This window comes from Lynx canadensis, chromosome C1, assembly GCF_007474595.2.
Source record: "Lynx canadensis isolate LIC74 chromosome C1, mLynCan4.pri.v2, whole genome shotgun sequence".
Classification (NCBI taxonomy): Eukaryota; Metazoa; Chordata; class Mammalia; order Carnivora; family Felidae; genus Lynx; species Lynx canadensis.
This window is the reverse complement of record NC_044310.1, coordinates 148468251-148483835: the sequence shown is the minus strand read 5'-3', so window position 1 is coordinate 148483835 and position 15585 is coordinate 148468251. Positions and strand designations below refer to the sequence as shown.

Here is a 15585-nt window from a genome sequence, read left to right as displayed (position 1 = left end):
GACTGAGCCACCCAAGCACCCCTAGAGAAATTATCTCTTAAAAAATTAAGTAACAGGGGCACCTGAATGGCTCAGTTGGTTAAGCGTTCAACTCTTGATTTTAGCTCAGGTCATGATCTTCAGCTGTGCTGACAGCATGGAGCCTGCTTGAGATTCTCTCATACTCTCCCTCTGCCCCTTCCACACACACACCCACACTCTCTCTCTCTCTGTCTCTCTCTCTCTCTCTTTCTCAAAATAAATATTTTTAAAGAAGAAGTAAGAAATAAAACTATTTTAAAAGGGTGCCATTCTTCTATCTGAACATATTACTTTAGACAATAAGAAGGTAATATAACAGTGTATTTGTTTTGATTGACATATTGAGGATAATAAAAACCAGATTCAGATTGTATCTATGCACTGAGCAGTACTATTCCTATAATGCATTAGCATTATGGTAGTTTATGTGTTTCTCTTGGTGACTTATAATGGGAAATCTCAAATATGTAATATATACGATGTACCCATCATCAGCTTTAGAAATCATATAGCCAGTATTGTTTTACATATGTCCCCATCTGCTTCTACTTTTCCATTTGCTGAAGCAAATCTTACACGTCTTGTTTTATCTGTAAAATATTCAATATGTATCTCTAGAAGATAAGGACTCTTGTGTTTTACAAGAGTACCATTATCACACTTTAAAATTATAATTTCTGCGGGGCGCCTGGGTGGCGCAGTCGGTTAAGCGTCCGACTTCAGCCAGGTCACGATCTCGCGGTCTGTGAGTTCGAGCCCCGCGTCGGGCTCTGGGCTGATGGCTCAGAGCCTGGAGCCTGTTTCCGATTCTGTGTCTCCCTCTCTCTCTGCCCCTCGCCCGTTCATGCTCTGTCTCTCTCTGTCCCAAAAATAAATAAACGTTGAAAAAAAAAAAATTAAAAAAAAAAAAAAAATAAATAAATAAATAAAATTATAATTTCTGGATACCATCAAATGTTAGGCATTGTTCACAGTTTCAGTTCTTTAATTATTCTAATTTTCTGAAGGTTTTATATTTGAATCAATATTTAGATAAAATGTATTTGATACATCTTTTAAGTCTCCTTTAATCTTAAAGTTTTTTTTCCTTCAAATTTATTTCTCAAAAAAACTGAGTAATTTGTAGAATTTCCTACAGACTGAATTTTGCTATGTAGTTTAACATACACTTCTTATCCTATTTTTCCTGTAAAGTTATAGTAATTAGGTCCAGAAACCTCATCACATTTAGGTTTGATTCATTTGGTAGAGGGCAGGATTAATTTATAGGTGATGGAGTGAACCCCCATTAGAAGGCTGATGTTTACCTAGTGGTCTCTCTTTCTGGTGATTGACAACCATTCAGGTTCAATGCTTAGATCCCTGAATTCATCAGGTATTACATTCCTTCTTGATTTATTATCTGTAATATTTCTTTTTTTTTATTTAATGTTTATTCATTTTTGAGAGACAGAGCATGACGGAGGTGGGGGGGGTGGGGCAGAAAGAGAGGGAGACACAGAATCTGAAGCAGGCTCCAGGCTCCTAACTGTCACACAGAGCCCAACTGGGGCTCGAGCCCATGGACCATGAGATCATGACCTGAGCTGAAGTCAGACACTTAAGGACGCTTAATCGACTGAGCCACCCAGGCACCCTGTAATATTTCTATAAAGAGAAACTTCCTTCAGTTATTTGGATAGCTTCATGCTTGGTTGAACTGATAATACAAGAAAACAATCCATAGGGGTGTCATCACACAACTAATATTTTCAAATATCTGTCAACTTTATGGTCATTATAGTTTGGAAATGTGATTGATATATCTCTATTTATGGGTTTATGGATACATATGTTTATAAATATATTTTTATAGATCTAGATCTCTATTTAAAGTTGAAGTCATTAAAGTAAGAAAACCAAAGATATGCCAAAGGCCATGAACAATTATAGATATAAATTTAATTAAAAATTAAAATTTCTAAGCTTTATACTAGCTTTATAAATTTCAGAATATCTGAATTTACATAGAATTTTCTGACATGTTGATCACTTGTGTTTATTTTTCTTTTAATATATTATTTCTGTAAAATGTTAATTAAAAGGGAATGCAGTGGTGTCTTTTGAAAGAAGAGGATGTCATTCCCCGTATCAGGGCAATGGAAGGCCGTAGAGGAAGACCACCAAATCCAGATAGACAGCGAGCAAGAGAGGAATCCAGGATGAGACGTCGGAAGGGTCGGCCTCCAAACGTGGGAAGTGCTGAGTTTCTAGACAACACAGATGCCAAATTGCTAAGAAAACTGCAAGCTCAAGGTAAGAGATAGAATGACACTGTAATGATCATACTAATATGTCTACGCATTTCTTATGTTTTTGAATATGAATGATACTGCTCTCACTTTCTGAAAAGTAGATATTTGTGTTAGAATAAAAATGAGAAAATAAGGAATCTCACTGGTAACTGGAGTTCTTTGATTAGGTAAGCTCCTTTCAAGAGCCATACTCATAAACACATCAGATCTTGTGTGTTTAGAATTACAAAGGTGGGGGATAAGCTTTCAAGGCTTGCACAGAAAGGGAATCACCCAGCACTTGGCACATGCCTTAAGGTGGTGCCAACCTTCTGGAAATTCTCATTTTAACAGCTCCCGATTCCTTGAGGTGGTACAAGGGAATAACTCCAAAATATGTGGATCTGTGGAGTAAATTTTCAGTCAGAGAACTCCAATTACTGGTAAGTAACCCCAGTCTTTTTAGTTTGGGTTCTTTGTAGTCTGGATATATCACATATATTTTCAAAATGGCCAACTAATAGATTTAAATCATAATTTATTTTAAGATCACCAGAAAGTATTACTTTTCAAGCACAAAGTGCTCATAATAACCTCAAATGTATTGTAACTGAAAGCTACACATAAATTATCAACATGAAGTTACCATGCTATGTCTGACACAGAAAGCTGACTAAAATAAAAGAGTTCTGTATGAGTTTGAGTAACTAGGTACAAATGTGAAGCCTCTTAAGGCTATCTGAATATACATCAAAAGAGATGTATTGGTGTCTTATATTCACAAGCATATATAAAAACATATAAATCAATATAAAATAAAGGCTTGATAATAAAAATTGACTTGAAAGACTAACAGGATTTTACTTCTTTGCATGGTTTTTCTTTTTCCGGAAGAAAATCTTGACTTATTTCTCTTTATTGTAAACACTATCATAATATTGACTTCTTTGGAGCTGTTTTGTTTTTATTATAAAATAAACACCCACAACAAAACTCAAAGAATAGAATGCTTTACAAATAAGACACTTGTTCTCACTCACTTTAAAATAAAAGACACTCATGAGCGGCATCATTATTAACAGTTTTTTATAAATCCATCCAGAAATGTGTACACACACTCCTACATACACACACACAGTCATGTGACACAATATATGTGTACATATACATATGTAATATATTGTATCATATATATCTTTTCATTTGTAAAATAGATGGGCTTATGTACATCCTATTCAACTTGCTTAATTTATCCACTTAATTTATTCCACCTAATTTATCTCGAGCATATTTCTATATCTGCACTTAAAAATCAACCTTAGGCTTTTACTAGCTGAATAGTAAAGTGATGCCACATATGGCTCTACCTTCAGTTAATCAGTCTCTTTTGATGACTATTTGAGCTGCTTCCCAATCATTGCTACCACAAATGGTCCTGCAATAAACACATATTACACATTTATTCATATCCTTCTATAGGTATTTCATAGTATAAAATTGTAGAGAGAGAATCTTTGAATCAAAGGGTATGTGCATTTTCAGTTTTGGAAGCTAGCAGGCAAATATTGTCTCCAAAAAGGTTGCGCTGATTCATAGTTCCACTGATGGCATGTAAATTAACTATCTGGCATGTAACTTAATGTCATATAAGTCTTTCTCTCTTGTATGTTAATGAATTTTTTTAGTTTGCTTGTTTATGTGTATATGTATGTATGTATGTATGTAATCTCTATACCCAATGTTGGCCTCAAACTCATGACACCAAGGTCAGGACTCACATGCTATTCTGACTGAGCCAGTCAGGAGCCCCAAGAGTGAAAATTTGTTATGTTATTTTATTTGGTTTCTGTTATGATTTTTATCTCCCCTAAATAGTTATTAGTGAAGGTTGATAAAAAGTTAATATATTAAGAGATACAGCTATAAATGATGGGTTTTTAAAATTAACATTGTCAATAAACCACTGACTCTTCTGATGAATGTATAATAGTGATGAGTGTGCATTATTTGCATAAAATAAGAAAGCTTGAAATTAGCGGATACCCAAAGCATGGGCTCTTCATGCATGTCTTGAATACCTACTACAAATACTATTAATACTTAGTATCTAAAATGGCAGCTTTATATATGGAAAATTAACTAAATTTTATTTTAACAAAATAAAAGGCAATTATTTAACTTTTACCCAAATGTTTTTTTCTCCCTTGAGATTTCAAATTGGTTTGTATTCTGTTACATAAGTCTCCCTTGTTGTATTATGTTGCATTTTGCAAATTCTGTTACCGTTCACAAGATTATGTATATGTTTTTTCCTCAACATGTATATAAATGTTAAATATTTAAAAGTAAATTATTAATATTTACCAGCATATATGGTAAAATATGCATATTTTTTTCTTGGGAAGAAAGGAATGAATCACTTTATCACTCCTTTTATTTCTGAAAGGCTTCTACATTAACAGGTTGAGGGGGTTATTTGAAGGTATTCTAGAAGTTTCTGTCATATTATCCTACTAGGCCTCACCTAGACTGAAATACTGGACTTAATTTGAAGTAAAGTTCAGAACAGCAAAATAAATGCAAATTTTGAATGTACACCCAAGCATTATGACATGAGAGTTCTCTAATTTCTCTAGAAAATAAAGATAAGAATCTGGCAGTTTTGATATGAAAAGGACTATTGACCTAATATATAAACCTGCCAAAACTATTAATACTTTAAATTTTCTAAGATATGAAATAGTACCTCTCCCTTTCATATGTCATAGAATCTGAGATGCCATAGTCATTGCAATGTACCATTATTTCAAGATGTACCACTACAAAAGAAAAGTACTGCCAATTGTCACACATATTCTGATTTTAGACTGTGTTTAAAAATTGCATCTTAGAACCAAAGAAAATGTGGTGTATCTAAAATATCCCTAATTCTGTGTGAAAATAAACTATTTCAAAAGTAAACTTTTATCTTTAAATTAAATGGATAGGTAATTTCTTAATCCATAAAAGATCTTTTTCAAATTAATATTTCAAAAGTTATTTATGAGTTATTGGAGGATTGGAGATATATTTTAGCATCATCTTCTATTAACCCTTCCAGTTTACTAGATAAAGTTAGACCCTTTACATCCCCTCCCCTTTTTTAAAGTCTTATTAATAGAAAATCAGCCATAGTAACCAATGTCACTTCTGCTGTTACAGGACAGAGGGTTAAGTTCTTATCTAAAATCTCAAGGCACTCAACTTTTCTTAAAGGTTTTTAGAACTAGGATCATATAGACTGTGAAGTCAGAAAGACTTGGGTTTATATCTTGGCTTTGTTATTTAACCTTTGTGAGCCTTAGTTATTTCTCTTGTAAACTGGGCATAATGTTGCCTATCTCATAAGATTGTTATGAAGATTAAATAAGTTTATGTAAATTTAATACAGCAGTTCAATAAATGGTGGAAAAAATTAGTAGAACTCAAGTAATTAATATTCATTATTCAATATAATATATAGATTTCTTAAAATTCATCTGCTACAAAGTTTAAAATAATGTCTAATGTAAGGTGGTATTTTATGAGTGATACTATGATACAGCACTATTTATTTATTTATTATTTATTTATTTAATTTTTTTTTTAACGTTTATTTATTTTTGAGACAGACAGAGACAGAGCATGAACGGGGGAGGGTCAGAGAGAGAGAGGGAGACACAGAATCTGAAACAGGCTCCAGGCTCTGAGCTGTCAGCACAGAGACCGACGCGGGCCCGAACTCACGAACCGCGAGATCATGACCTGAGCCGAAGTCGGATGCTCAACCGACTGAGCCACCCGGGCGCCCCATACAGCGCTCTTATAGTTAAAAATATGCTGACAAGGTTTGCCAGCAGAAGAAAGCATGACATGCTTTCCATGTCAGTTACCTATTGCCATAGTAATGTTGGAAAACAACCAACCACACAATTTCAGTGATTTATAACACTAAGCATTAATTGTTGCGCAGATCAAAGCAGCTGGAGGTAAGTTAGGCAGCTCTGCTGATCTTGGCTGGGTGTTTTCACACATGTGAAGTCATCTGACTCCATGTGTCCCAACCTTCAGCAGCCTCGCCCAATCATGTCTTTATAGTAAAGGGCAAGCAAGGCACAAGCGAAGAAATAGAAAGAGTACAAGTATATTTTCAACCTTCTTTGTGTATCACAACTGCTAACATCCTATTAGCTAGTGAAGATCACATGTCTGAACTCAGAATCAAGGGACAAGAAGATAAATATGTCACCTCTTGATGAGAGGAACTGCAAAGTCACATTGCAGATGACATGGAAGAGGGAAGAATGAATAGTTGGGGCCACTCATCATGTCAGTCTATCCCAGTTTCATGCATTTGTCCTTAAAAATTATGAGAACTAAGTTGTCTTTAAAACCCCTTGACATTCTGTACTCTTTATTTAGAAGATTTAGACCCTCTCCTTCATAAATGAAAATGTCACTGGATTCAGAAACTACCATTTATATAGCTGATTGTGATACTGAGTTTTGGAGGCTTTGCATTTGTTCTATTTTGAGTCCTTTTTCCTTTTCATGTATTTTGTTATTTTTAAGACCAAAGCTAAAGCACTATTTTTGCATACTAGCTACTACTTTCCTACGAAGTGGGGATTACACAAAATGTGAGAAAAAAAAAAAAAAAAACAAAAACCGATGTGCTCAGATTACCCTTTGTGAAGAGAATTAAAAGAAGTATCATTTTTGTGTAGTTCTGTGTGTGGGATCTTCTTTGGTGAAATAATTTAGCAGTTTCTAGGGGAAATAAACATGAAATTTGCTGCCACACCATTCTCTCAGTTGGTATCTAACCTTAGGCGATTTTCTTAAAAATTATGTCCTTTCATGATGATACCAGTTTCACACAGTCATTGTTTCAAGGTTAACAGTTATGTCAAATTGTTAATAATATTTCTTGAAATGTTGTGTTTTTCAGAAATAGCCAGACAAGCAGCGCAAATAAAGCTTTTGAGAAAACTTCAAAAGCAGGAACAGGCTCGGGTTGCCAAAGAAGCTAAAAAACAACAAGGTAGGTGATTTAAATGAAAACATAAACATCAAGAGTGAGTGTTGGGGAATTCTATAAGAAGTTTCTCCTCTTTGTTTCCTTGCTAATGATATCTGTGCTTCGGTTTTCACCACAGCAATAATGGCTGCTGAGGAGAAGAGAAAGCAAAAAGAACAAATAAAGATTATGAAACAACAGGTACGTTTATGCATTAGAACTGATTTTTAAAGCACAAGTGTTATATTGAGGCTTTATTGGCATATGTAGATATGTACATTATTTTCATCTTGATTTCTGAAATAACCACATTTCACATTATTATTATAGATCTTACTTACAAAGTTGTCATCTTGCATTAATTAAAATTCACCTCATTTTTGAACCAAGTCTCATACTTCCAAGTTTTTAAAGCTTACCAAATAGTAGATTTGTGTAAGTATTTTTAATATCCTGATAGACTTTGAATATAGGTTGACATCTGAACAGGTTTCAAACTTTTAAAATTAATTATCAATAAATGAAGGCTATTGCTTAAATGTTTAGATTTTAGTAAGAGAAGCTTCTTCTTCTGAAATACATAAAATATACATAGAAAGTTAAATTCAAGTTTATAGAATAAGGTTTGTCTCCACTGCTTCTGAATGCTTAAGTATTCTTACTGCAAAAAAAAAAACAAAAACAAAAACAAAACAAAACAAAAAAAACAGAACCAAGAATGCACTATTTCAACATATCCAACATTCTATCTTCTATCTATAATCTCTCTCCCCTATGTAGTTTTCAAAATTAAGTACAGGTAGGTGAAATGATTTTTAAATTTTTATAAGTGAATTAAGAATTCATGCAATGGCATGACAAGATATTGAGCATTTAAGATGTGAGGATGTGAGCTACTCTCCCATCTCCATGTATTCGTATAATCATTAAAGCAGAAAGGAAATGAGGGAACTACTATTCATTTAATATTTTGAACAGCAAGTAGTTTTTTCTGAGTATGAAATGAAGTAAATTGTGTTATTATATAAATGGCTGCTAAATAAATGGCTTGGGTTGGATGTGATGTGGGATTAGAGACAGTTGATGTGGAATGGGGAGTCAGAACTTAGTCTGTAGTCAGGCAGCCAAGAGTTGAATATGGGCTCTGCTGCATAATATTTTTGTCATCTTAGATGAATTATCCTCTTTGTCTCTATTTCCTCCATGGTAAAAGGAAATAACCTCATTATCTAATGATTAAACGAGATCTTGGAATGTAGTGTATATACCACAATGCCTGGCACAAACAGATGTTCACTTTTTAAGAGACAGATATTAAACACCAAACTATATGGTATACTCCTCACTGTAATTTAATGTGGTCAATTGTAAACTCAGATTCATTCCTTAGTTTGTTGATTGTGACTGCTAAAGGCACTGTATATATATTTATCAAAATAACGTAAATATTTATTATATATTCCATGTATATGTAAAAATAGTCTATATTTTATTTTAAGTGAAATACTAATTTTTTACAGCTTATCCTATTTCCTAATGCCTAGAGACGCACCAGATTTCATCAGCCTCTGAAGTTCAGTTTTGTGTTCCTAAGCTCTTAAAGTGGCTACACCTTAAGCCTACATAGTTTTTGCTGCTCATCAAAAAAGCATTGGGGTCCCAAGGTTCCAGCAACATGAATACAAATGAACTAACCTTAGATATTCATCAAGATATTTGTCTGAGGCTAGTCTTTTAATACCACTTGACTTATTCGTTGTTGCCAACAAAGTGAATCAAAGTCTAGCATGGGTTTACTCACATAGTCACAATGCCTATTTTAAAGTCAGCATAAGATCTAGGATTAAATGGTATCACATGCTTCTTATCGTCTGGATTCTTTATTCCACCTAGTAGGCCCCAATATATCAGCATATAGTCCTCAAGGCAATTTTCAAGAGACTTGCAGAAGCATTATTATGAAGCAGAAGGAGCAAAAGCATTGGAATCTAACCAGGTCTCTATATTTAGTATTTGATGTTAGGCAAAATATTTACCCTCCAACAATTTCAATTTTCTCTTAGGTTAAAAAAAAAAAAAAAGATAACCGCAACTCCTGTGTTTTTGTTTTTGTTTTTTTAAAATATTTTTACATTTATTTATTTTTGAAAGGCAGAGAGAGAGAGGGTGACAAATAATTCGAATCAGGATCCAGACTCTGAGTTGTCAGCCCAGAGCCCAATGTGGGGCTCGAACCCATGAACCGTGAGATCATGACCTGAGCGGAAGTCAGATGCTTAACTGACCAAGTCACCCAGGGGCCCCTGTTGTTTTTTGTTTGTTTTTGTGTTTTAAAAAAAATTTTTTTTTAACGTTTATTCATTTTTGAGACAGAGAGACAGAGCATGAATGGGGGAGGGTCAGAGAGAGGGAGACACAGAATCCGAAACAGGCTCCAGGCTCTGAGCTGTCAGCACAGAGCCTGATGCGGGGCTCAAACTCACGGATCGCGAGATCATGACCTGAGCCAAAGTCGGACGCCCAACCGACTGAGCCACCCAGGCGCCCCATGTGTTTTTTTTTTTAATGATCATTAAGATATTTTAAGTAAAGTGCCCAGTTCAGTGATTGGGTACTCAATATTATAAGGTGAACTTATATTATAATAATTTATAAACAAGGTTTATCTCTGCTAATGCTAATGACAGCACTACCAAATATATGTACATATATATGAATCACTTGGACAGCTAAGATAAAGCTCTGAGTTGAACTTAAGCCCAAGATTCCATACCTATCTCTGTGCCTAAGAAAATAATAAATCACTTTTGCTGACTTGAGAATATACCATTTTATAACCTTATGATTAACAAGAGCAGGAAAATTAAATCAAAAATGTGCTTTACTTAGGTCTCAAGTTCTAAACTAAATAAATATATCAAGTGTGGATCAAGTACAGCCTTCTCTAAGACTTGAATGAAATAAAAGATACTCTTGGGTTTTTATGTTTGGCAAGCTATAATTAATATTCAATACCAAGTAGGATCACCAAAAACAAAATTATGGAATGTGATCAGTCTTCTAAAATCAGAACAGTAATTTCAGAAATCTCCTTTTCCTGCAGTAGAGAGCCCTGCAGGGAATCAATAACATTAGTATGAGGAAAAAAAGGAGTAAGTTTAAAAACATGTTAAAGCAGCCATTCACAACTATGTGGATGGAACTAGAGGGTATTATGCTAAGCGAAATTAGTCAGAGAAAGACAAAAATCATATGACTTCACTCATTTGAGGGGTTTAAGAGACAAAACAGGTGAACATAAGGGAAGGGTGACAAAAATAATATAAAAACAGGGAAGGGGACAAAACAGAAGAGACTCATAAATATGGAGAACAAACTGAGGGTTACTGGAGGGGTTGTGGGAGGGGGGATGGGCTAAATGGGTAAGGTGCATTAAGGAATCTATTCCTGAAATCATTGTTGCACTATATGCTAACTAACTTGGACGTAAGTTAAATAAATAAATTAAATAAAAATTTAAAAAAAAAAGAAATTTAATAAAAAAACAACATGTTAGGGGCGCCTGGGTGGCGCAGTCGCTTAAGCGTCCGACTTCAGCCAGGTCACGATCTCGCGGTCCGTGAGTTCGAGCCCCACGTCAGGCTCTGGGCTGATGGCTCAGAGCCTGGAGCCTGTTTCCAATTCTGTGTCTCCCTCTCTCTCTGCCCCTCCCCCGTTCATGCTCTGTCTCTCTCTGTCCCAAAAATAAATAAACGTTGAAAAAAAAAAAATTAAAAAAAAAAATAAAAAAAAAAAACAACATGTTAAAGCATAGCTTCAAAAGGTACACTAGCATCCAGAGATTGGAGTAGGTATTGTAATAGAAAGCAGTGTAAAATGGGTTGGTTCTAGAAATCCTGGGAACGGTGCAATTTGCAAGCAGGACAATTGGGGTTGGTGGGTTTTTTTTTTGTTGTTGTTTTTTTGGGTTTTTTTAAACTACGTATTCTTATCAGGGCCAATTTGGGAATTTCAAAGGGATTTATGAACATGAAATTGTTAACAATGTGCTTATAGCTTATGGCATCATTTTAAATCAGCTGTAAAATTCTTATCAAAATTTACATGATCACTGAATTCTAAAACAATAACTAGAACATTAAATTTATACAATGTGAATACCTAGTATGTTGTGTGAATTATTCCTTACAATGTTAAATTGTAGTTGACCCATTTTATTTTTTTTTTTTTAATTTTTTTTTTCAACGTTTATTTATTTTTGGGACAGAGAGAGAGAGACAGAGCATGAACAGGGGAGGGCCAGAGAGAGAGGGAGACACAGAATCGGAAACAGGCTCCAGGCTCTGAGCCATCAGCCCAGAGCCTGACGCGGGACTCGAACTCACGGACCGCGAGATCGTGACCTGGCTGAAGTCGGACGCTTAACCGACTGCGCCACCCAGGCGCCCCTAGTTGACCCATTTTAAAATAATGTTAGATTACTTCTGAATTTAGCTTATTGTAATGTGATGTTATCATGTTATTCACTATGTGAAATAAGAAATTATGGTATGGAAAAAATTGTTAATCTATTACAATTGTATAGCACTATACACTTTTTTAAGAATTGTAATTGTGTCATGACATAGTGAGTAAAGGGTAAGCACTTCTCCCTGTTTTATACAAGAGTAGTTATATGTTCAAGATCATGTAATGAATGACAGTAACTCAGAACTAGCTTTAAGTTTTCTGATTCCTGATGTATTATTTTTTCTGATCATTCTGACCTATATTTATTTCAAAGTAGGTATTACTTATGCTTGCAAACAGGCTAAATGAGTTTAATTACCTTGGTTTACCTGGCTTCTATATACTTAGTTAGAATTTGTATTTTATAAATTGTTTTGAGAAATTTTGTAAAATCCTATTAAGACATGAACATATATATATATATATATATAATATATTTGTGATGCTAATATATATATATATATATATATATATATATATATATATATATATTTGTGATGCTAAGCTAAATCATTAAGTTTTAGATCCAGCATGGGCAACCTTTGGTAAATGTGTACTTACCTTAAATTAATTTCATTCCGCTTAAATGTGTTCATCTACATATTTATTGTCTTAAATTATAACTTTTTCTACAGGAAAAAATTAAAAGAATACAACAAATCAGAATGGAAAAAGAACTTCGAGCCCAGCAAATTCTAGAGGTAGAGCTCTTAAATTTGATATAATATATCTTAAAGTTTGCAAAAATAAAAATTTTACCCACATATTCTCTCACTCATACAAATTAATACATTCAGCAGAAATTCTCTTTAAAAGTAACGCAGAGTAAGATCTTATCTGAACCTTATTTAAGTAGCAAGCTAATCTAATCCTAATTAGTCTAATAAAAACCCAGAAAATAAGACAAAATAAAGAGGAAACCTCTGAGCAGACAATATAGTCGTCATAAAGTTCATGTGCTAAAACTCATATTCTTTACTTTTAGAAAACTCATTAGAACATATAGATATTTATTTTTAATTTAGAAATAAAACATTACAAAAGTAAAAGTAAATTTTTTTTTTTAATTTTTTTTTTTCAACGTTTATTTATTTTTGGGACAGAGAGAGACAGAGCATGAACGGGGGAGGGGCAGAAAGAGAGGGAGACACAGAATCGGAAACAGGCTCCAGGCTCTGAGCCATCAGCCCAGAGCCTGACGCGGGGCTCGAACTCCCGGACTGCGAGATCGTGACCTGGCTGAAGTCGGACGCTTAACCGACTGCGCCACCCAGGCGCCCCAGTAAAAGTAAATTTTAAATGTAGAAACAGTTTAACTAGCTTGATTTTCTGGTTTCTAATATATCCTTCCCCTGAAGCTACTGGAATAGGGCTAAAGACATATGTTGGCAACAGCAGAAGTAATAGCCAAAAGACAGCAAGGGAAAAATGCAGAAAAACTCCAACCCGCATATATAGGAATTAAAAAACCTAGCAACAGCATGTAATTTTTAGTTGAATAGCAAGCAATTTTCAACACCTTAATGGCCAAAATACATTACTCTATTGAACTGTGTAGTATAATAACTGATGTTCAGAACAATTGTCCTGAGTCATCAAGAAAAAGCTAAATTATGTTTAGTGGTACTATGTCTAAACAGGCATAGGTCTCAAAATTATTTTCATCCATAAGTGTAAAAATAAACTTTTAATGTTTAAAATTATTATAACCTCTCAGCTATTCAGAAAACTATTGCTATGTAAAACAATTCTGAGGACCCCAGATAATTGAGGTTTTCTGTTTGTTTTTTTCCATCCAGAAATATACAGATATTTCCTTACCGCCTTCAAATTAATTTTAAAACCTCCCAAACAGTAAATATGCTTATCTTAAAGTAAACTGATAATAACTACTGGATAGTTATAAAACTACAAGATAGTTAAAGACTTTAAGATTGTGAAGCTCAAATTTGATGGCACAATCTTAATAATCAAAATATGTTTCATGAAATATGTTTCCATCCTATTTAAAAAAAAAAAACCTTTAATTAACCACATTGCACAGCTAGGGAAAATGAGATTTAATGTGTCATTTAAATCATCTGAGGAACAGATTTATCTCAAATTTCAAGTGTTGAAGAAATTTCAAATAAAGTGGACAGACATGTGCATTTTTATGTTACTGATTTATTCATTAAGTAATTTTTTTATCAGTTAAAATCCACCCCATTTTCTAAACTTTCTACAGCAATCATGTTTTACTTTTAAAAACTATAAAAAAGACAATACATGCTACAAAATGGTTTTTTCTGTGTTTAAGTGTTAAGTTAAAATAACATCAATGCTTAGTTATTTCAGACTTTTAACAGAGTTTGAAGAGGAAAAGCTGACATACTTTTATACATTTTAAAACTTTTTGTATATCTTAATGCGAATTATACATTAAAAATGAGATTAGTATGTTAAATGTAATGTTAACTGGTGGGGGGTATGTAATTGTCTACATATATGTTACATATTGTTTTGTACCTGTGAGGCATGTAGCTCCATTTTTAAGTCTGAGATTATTTTCAAGTTGTAGTGGTGCTGTTGCATGACTTTGAGACCTGTTTTGCATGCACAGGCTAAAAAGAAAAAGAAGGAAGAAGCAGCAAATGCCAAATTATTGGAGGCCGAAAAACGAATAAAGGTTAGTTTAGATGAGAACCAGAGTTTTTATTTTTCAAAAATAAAAACTATACGCTATTACACCAGTATTAATTATACAAAAATAATAGCTCTCCTCAAAATAATTACCTTAAAATGTTTAGCACAGATACAATATGTGTATAATGTGTGCTTTTATTGTATGTATATTGTATGTATATGTTTTTTTATTTCCTTATACAGGTTTTATGTGATGCTTTGAGCTCTTAAGTAGCAAACATCAAATCAGAAATGCAAACTATTACATAATACCTGTATATAGTTTTGCTGAATCAGAATGATCTTCCCAAAGCTATTTTGTGTTGTTGATGTTTATGTTTTAAATTGTGTTCCAAATCTGATTCTCTACTTAGATTACAAGTTTATCTTGGTTAATATCCAGCAACTATTTTAACTATTAAAAAGTGAGAAGCCTACAGAAATAAAAATCTAATTTTAGCAACTGTTACTTACCAATAATAAAATTAGCCATTGTTAATTACTATAATGTTTTGGTTTTGATTTTCTGTTGTGAGGCATTAGAGAGTTGAACGCTGTCCCCCCCCCCCACAACCCTCCCCAAGACACACATACAAACATACACATTCCACCCCTCACCTTCCACTTTTTCTCATAATTGATTACTGAAAGGACTGCTGAGTGAAATGAGGCCCTACTGGTTCCAGGAGCAGACACAATTATATCTTATAAAGCCAGGGAACTATTTGTTACCTTTTCTACATGGACTCTGTTACTTTTTTCTTTAGAAAAAAGATATTAATATCATGTGGATTTTTACCTTTATAAGAATATTTAAATTGATGATATTCATAGAATTGTTTGCATTAAGCCTGACCCCCTTGGGGTAGTACCCTGCATTATAGCTGAGCATGAAAATCTGAAACTGATCTCTTAGTCTCTTGTTACTTTCATTCATAGATAGTGTATAGAAATGATATAGATGCTTTTAATTATAGAGTTTATTTGGGAATTTATGTTCCGAATGGACAGAGTTCTAATCAGCTGGATTTGAAAGTTGCACTACATAATGTATTAAAGTAATTTTAAAAGTCCACGTGC

The 15585-nt window shown here is 33.6% G+C and overlaps 1 protein-coding gene across 26 annotated transcripts in view; it reads left to right on the top strand.

Moving 5' to 3' along the window:
• The window catches only part of BAZ2B (bromodomain adjacent to zinc finger domain 2B), a 322262-nt gene that overhangs the window by 239055 nt on the left and 67622 nt on the right, over window positions 1-15585 (top strand). For all 26 annotated transcript variants that reach the window (XM_032594414.1, XM_032594416.1, XM_030328089.2 and 23 more), the window contains 5 exons: window positions 2106-2316; window positions 7264-7356; window positions 7472-7533; window positions 12477-12542; window positions 14444-14509. In XM_032594414.1, the coding sequence (XP_032450305.1) occupies window positions 2106-2316; window positions 7264-7356; window positions 7472-7533; window positions 12477-12542; window positions 14444-14509 (498 nt within the window). The remainder of the gene's footprint in view (window positions 1-2105; window positions 2317-7263; window positions 7357-7471; window positions 7534-12476; window positions 12543-14443; window positions 14510-15585) is intronic.